At 31.7% G+C, this 5,312-nt stretch overlaps 1 protein-coding gene across 1 annotated transcript; it reads left to right on the plus strand.

The window, feature by feature from the left end:
* The first annotated feature begins 2,869 nt into the window (after nucleotides 1–2,869).
* Nucleotides 2,870–4,776, plus strand: LOC142544544 (uncharacterized). The gene is made up of 4 exons (XM_075651585.1): nucleotides 2,870–3,681; nucleotides 3,778–3,960; nucleotides 4,060–4,188; nucleotides 4,420–4,776. The coding sequence occupies exons 1-4, from the start codon at nucleotides 3,130–3,132 to the stop codon at nucleotides 4,582–4,584; spliced, it is 1,029 nt and encodes a 342-aa protein (XP_075507700.1). The 5' UTR covers nucleotides 2,870–3,129; the 3' UTR covers nucleotides 4,585–4,776.
* Nucleotides 4,777–5,312: the final 536 nt, after the last annotated feature.

The raw sequence follows: 5,312 nt of genomic DNA on the forward strand, positions 1-5,312 counted from the left end.
TTATTCAGTTGTCTTTAGCAGCAAAAGGTGTCGAGGGAGGTCATGGATGATACTGCTGCATTTTCTTTTTTTCTCTTAAGCATGGGAAGAAAAGTATGTTATCATTAGATATGAAAATGTCAGATTGGATTAAAGCTTCGACGTTACTCATCTTGAAAAATTAGTTCAAAAAAGAAAGATTATCAATATTGTGGTATAATATATCGAATGATAAAATACAACGAATATTCGTAAAAATCAGTGAACTAAATGGTAAAGAAAATACAGTAGAGTACAGCTTAAAATAAATCAAATCGAGGCATGTACGAAGTACAATGTCCTTAAAACAGAATCGTTTTATCCTATATGTGTTTCGAGGATCGTTTTGGACGTCTGTTTCCCAGGATACAATAGAATAACCAGCAATGATTTAGCACGATGCACTGTTACGGCGAACTGAAAACATACCTTCACTTTATCATCGAAATTTAATAGAGGCCAAATGGAAAGTTAACAATATGAAATGCAAGAGAATTTGAAATAGATATAGAGTGTTTGTAAAAATCATTTACATGTATTTGAAAATGAGAAAATGAACACACTATTTATAAGCCCCAAAATGCACACCAAGAGTCATACAAGATTAATTAACTCAATTAATCTTTTCATTAACTCAAGAATATGAACAGCCAAAAACATTCAATTAACTCAAGAATGTGAAAAATCATTCAAAAAACACTTCCACAATAATGAGCCGCAACTAACTCAAAAATGTGGAGAGCCAAAAGACACTCCCCACATTCATGAAACATAATTTTTATTCAAATTCTAAATTTGATTCAAATTTCCAACAATCTCCCACATGAATGAAAATTTATACAAATCTTGGTGACAAAGATCTAATTTAAATCCTGCAGAGGATAGATATGTGTTACCTTTGAACCTTCCCAGCTTCCCTTATAAAATATATTTGCTTTACCAGCTAACCAGTAGACATGATGTCCTTAAACTGTTCTATCGTTTATGTAAATTAAGATATACTTCACACAAGACTCTTTCTGATACTATTCAATTCTCAAGATCGTGTTCGTTTAACACACGTCTGGTTTTGCGAGAAAGTCTAGAATTGAGCCTAACAATTCATTCGAAGCGGCCTCATTTCTCTATCACATAAGTAATTCTATATTCTTCTTATCAAAATCATTAAAAGCCGTAGGTTTATCCTCAACACTCACTATTTCAAAAAACATTTCCACAACAATGAGCCACAACTAACTCAAGAATGTGGATAGCCAAAAGACACTCTCACATTCATGAGACATAATTTTTTATCCAAATTCTAAATCTGATTCAAATTTCCAACAAATACAACTTCCAAGTAGTTAATTCACGTATAAAAATGAACAATTGAATTCTGATATCATGTTAAAATCGAGACTCGGGTTTAACTCAACCTCAAAAGCTAGCTTATTATGAAGAATTGTTAAAATTCATTTACAACTCTCAAAAACTTAATTCAGCCTGCATAAGACAATTTCGTCTTAAGTTGAGATCCTGAAGCCAATAGGTCTTGTGTCTTAAACTCAAAATTGTGTTTGTCATACGCTCTAGATCTATTCAAGTCCAAAATATAATGAACAATTGATGAAAGAAGTTAAGGTAAAAATCAATCTAGTGAATTACTTTGTGGGAGTAGAGGATTTTTTAAAAGGTGGAACAAAAATAGATATAAAATGGCAACTGTAATTATCGTCACCAACCAAGGCACCGAGCGCACAAAACTTAATAATGGAGAATCCGCCGATATCAAAGCAAATTAAAGCCATTGTTTTTAGGCTAGCTAGCTTTAATTATACACATACTCTTTTAATAATTTGAACTTTTCATAAACACAAAAAAGTTTATCTGCGAAACTATGTTTTTGCCTTCTCATTCGAGGTCGATTTTCGGGAAAATGTGTCTTAAATTTTGTTATATGTTTCAATTCAAAATGTAAAACAAAAAACATGTGTTGAAGATTCAAAAGCTAAAATTTCACCATATCATTTATGGAGAAAGAGGAGTTTGTCATTAGATACGGATTAAATTTTCCGGCTTCGACAAGGGACAAAAATACACGTGCATTCCAGCGAGAGAATTCTCAAGTATTGTCAATAATATTTCCTAGCGACGGCCTTTTTTGTTAGTAATACACATGACCATATATACGTAATTAATCTATATGAACTATAAATCAAACTGAGCCACTTTGATCCAGTTGATAATTGAGATTGGGTTTTGTTATATAAAATATTAAGCATGCGGTTTGTGATTTCACCGACCTTAAAGAAATTTTTTCTCACTCTGTTGCAGCTGGATTTAACGACAATTTCTTTCAGGATCTTCAAAACAAAACAAAATTTATAGGCTATATATATATATATATATATATATATATATATTCTTAAAAACAAGTTGGAGAATAAATTGATGTACATTTTAATGGGCCAAAATTATGACATTTGGATCCACGACCATTGCCCAGATATGATTTGCATAGTTTTTATTGTTAGAACAGGCCTGGCCTACCAAATTTTGACAGTACATTTTGACATGACTATGATGTTAAAATAAAAAGGCAAATTACGATGTTATATTTTGTGTCCAAAACCTATCCTCATCTGCAGTACAATAAATCGCTCGGTCTTTGAGTTTCCAAAGTTTTCTAAACCAATAAATCTTTAGGTTAGGCTCCAACACGAGCTGGTTTTATAAATGGTATTCTTAGCCCAATAAACTTTCGATTGAATGGACTGTAAATAAATCAATTAATATTTTAGGGACTAGAATGAAATTCCCGTTGTCTTTATATACCAGAAGATCTCACCGTTCAATTTGCTCTGCCATTTGAGCTTTCAAAGCTCACCAGCGGAACAATTATCTTTAGCATTTTTGCACACTTGCTGCGTGTGTTTTCTTTCTATTTTAGGAAAATAATCATAAAGAAAAACAAAAATAGATAATACAAAATAAGATTCTTGTCTTCTTGCTCATAAATCGACAAGAAATCTGATCGAACAAGCCATCAATTTCAGCTGTCATCTCCAAATTTTATTTATCCTACAACGGATAATTTGATTCAATTTTGGGTGCTGAAAATCTCAATTTTCGATGTCTTCTGAGATGTTTGTGTACGAGAACTCTATTCTCACCGACCCATTCTTCCCATTCACCGATTCCTCCGCCATTGATGCCCACCTTCATCTCCCCTCAGAAGCTTTTCAACAACTACACGAATATCAAGCAATCCCAGAAAACGATAGCAGAAACCCAGTTGATGAAACAAATCTTTTCAACGAAATCGCTTCTGTTTTGCTCTCATCTTCCCCACCGAGTTTCAAGCTCGAAAATTTATCTCTAACCAAGTTGAGGAATGAGGGCCGGAACTCTGTTTTGGATGTGAAAACAGAGGAATGTGGGCTAAGATTCGATGCAAATGCTTTTCTTCCACAGAATATCGATGAATCTGCAGTGAAGTTCATGCAAAGGAGTTACAGCAGCAATTCTTTTGTGAATAACGGCCAGAATTCATCGTTTCGAGCTCGATTGGACAGTGTTTTGGAGACTCAGAATTTGCAAAATCAAATGTTGAGTCCACCTGATCAAAGCAGCATCTTCGCCTCGGGTCAAATGAGAAGGGTTTGTAGCACCGGAGATTTACAGGTTATATATACATGTATATATAAAAGCCTTGTATGTATATATATCGAATTCTATATGGTTTTTCATGTGATTAAAATTTGAATATTTTTTTGACAGAATGTGAAAACAGATCACATGGCGAAAACAAATGTGTTGATTTCAAGTCCATTATCGGCAGAAAAGTCATTAATGGAGGAAGCAAGTTTCAAAATAGGACGCTACAGTGCAGAAGAAAGGAAGGAGAGAATTGATAGGTACAAAGCCAAAAGAACTCAGAGAAATTTCAATAAAACAATCAAGGTAATGGAAAAAATCTAATTATTATTATTATTTTCTGATTGATAGTTAATAATATTAAAAATGTGTTTTTTTCCTCATGAATATATATACAAATAAAAGTATGCATGCCGGAAAACATTAGCGGACAATCGATTAAGGATACGAGGAAGGTTTGCTCGGAACGATGAAGGTGGTGAGATTCCTAAAGCATCAATGTTTCACAGCTATGAAGACGAAGAATATTTTTGGGTAACATTCTCTCTTTTTTTCTCCATATTGTATTGTATTTATTTATTTAATGGTCTTGTGTCTTTGTTATCAAACTCTTTTTAGTATTACTATACTATATTATTAATTATTATTATGCTCGTAATTTTTCCTTTTGTACATATGAATAAAATTAATGAAAATATGTTTTAGTACATTAATTTTTTTTTATCATCTTCTAATATCATGACATGATCGGAAATATCGTTGCAGAACGGTGGATTTCACCACGAAGACGAGGAAGGAATCGAACGAGTAGGATCGTCCTTCGACGGTTTGGATGCAATACTGTTGCAAACACAGTATGAGAAGAATTATAATCACCGATTGATTACAAGTTGTAGAGAGCAGATGCCAAGATCAGTTCAGTTCAAATGAAGGATTAGATTAAGTTTAAAGATCGATTTTTATAATTTTGAAGAATTTTTAATATTAATAAGCTCTTTTAATGGGAAGTTGAGGTTAAGAATCGGTATCCTTTCCATGATGAGATTGGGAGTCTTTGAATTTGTTTCGTTGGCTTAGGTTGCATTTCATAGATTGATTTGTATTCGAGGAATAAGTTTGATTGATAAATTTTATTTGTTTATATTTTATTAGAATTTGAATTCTGTCATATATATCAGGATTGAAAATTAGTGCACGAAACTTTGAAAAACGGACGGAATATCATAATTTTATAAATTTAATCTAAAAAAGTAGCTGAAAATATCTAATTTTTTTTAACCAACCATAATGTCCATATGAAATAAATATAGTTACTAAAAAAATTGCTACTTTTAAATAAAATATTATCTATCAAGTTTATTGTGAATAGGTTTCCGTACAAACATTTTTCAAAATGAAAAACAAAATGGGCATTAAAAAAAATTTAGTCTATATCTACACAAAATGAATAGAGTTCAAAAAAAAAAAAAAACTATAAAGTTAATCACTGATTATATATATTTGGGTAAGTGATATAAAATAACGAAAAAATCTTATGTTTAATCTCGACTTTTATATATGTTTCATATTTATCCCAAATTTTAACTAAAATTTGTATACTTAAGTTTGTTTTACAACAATTAATTACGTTTTAATTTGTCACGTACCCTACTAAATCT

The sequence above is a fragment of the Primulina tabacum genome, chromosome 5 (assembly GCF_025594145.1).
Source record: "Primulina tabacum isolate GXHZ01 chromosome 5, ASM2559414v2, whole genome shotgun sequence".
In the NCBI taxonomy this organism is placed as follows: Eukaryota; Viridiplantae; Streptophyta; class Magnoliopsida; order Lamiales; family Gesneriaceae; genus Primulina; species Primulina tabacum.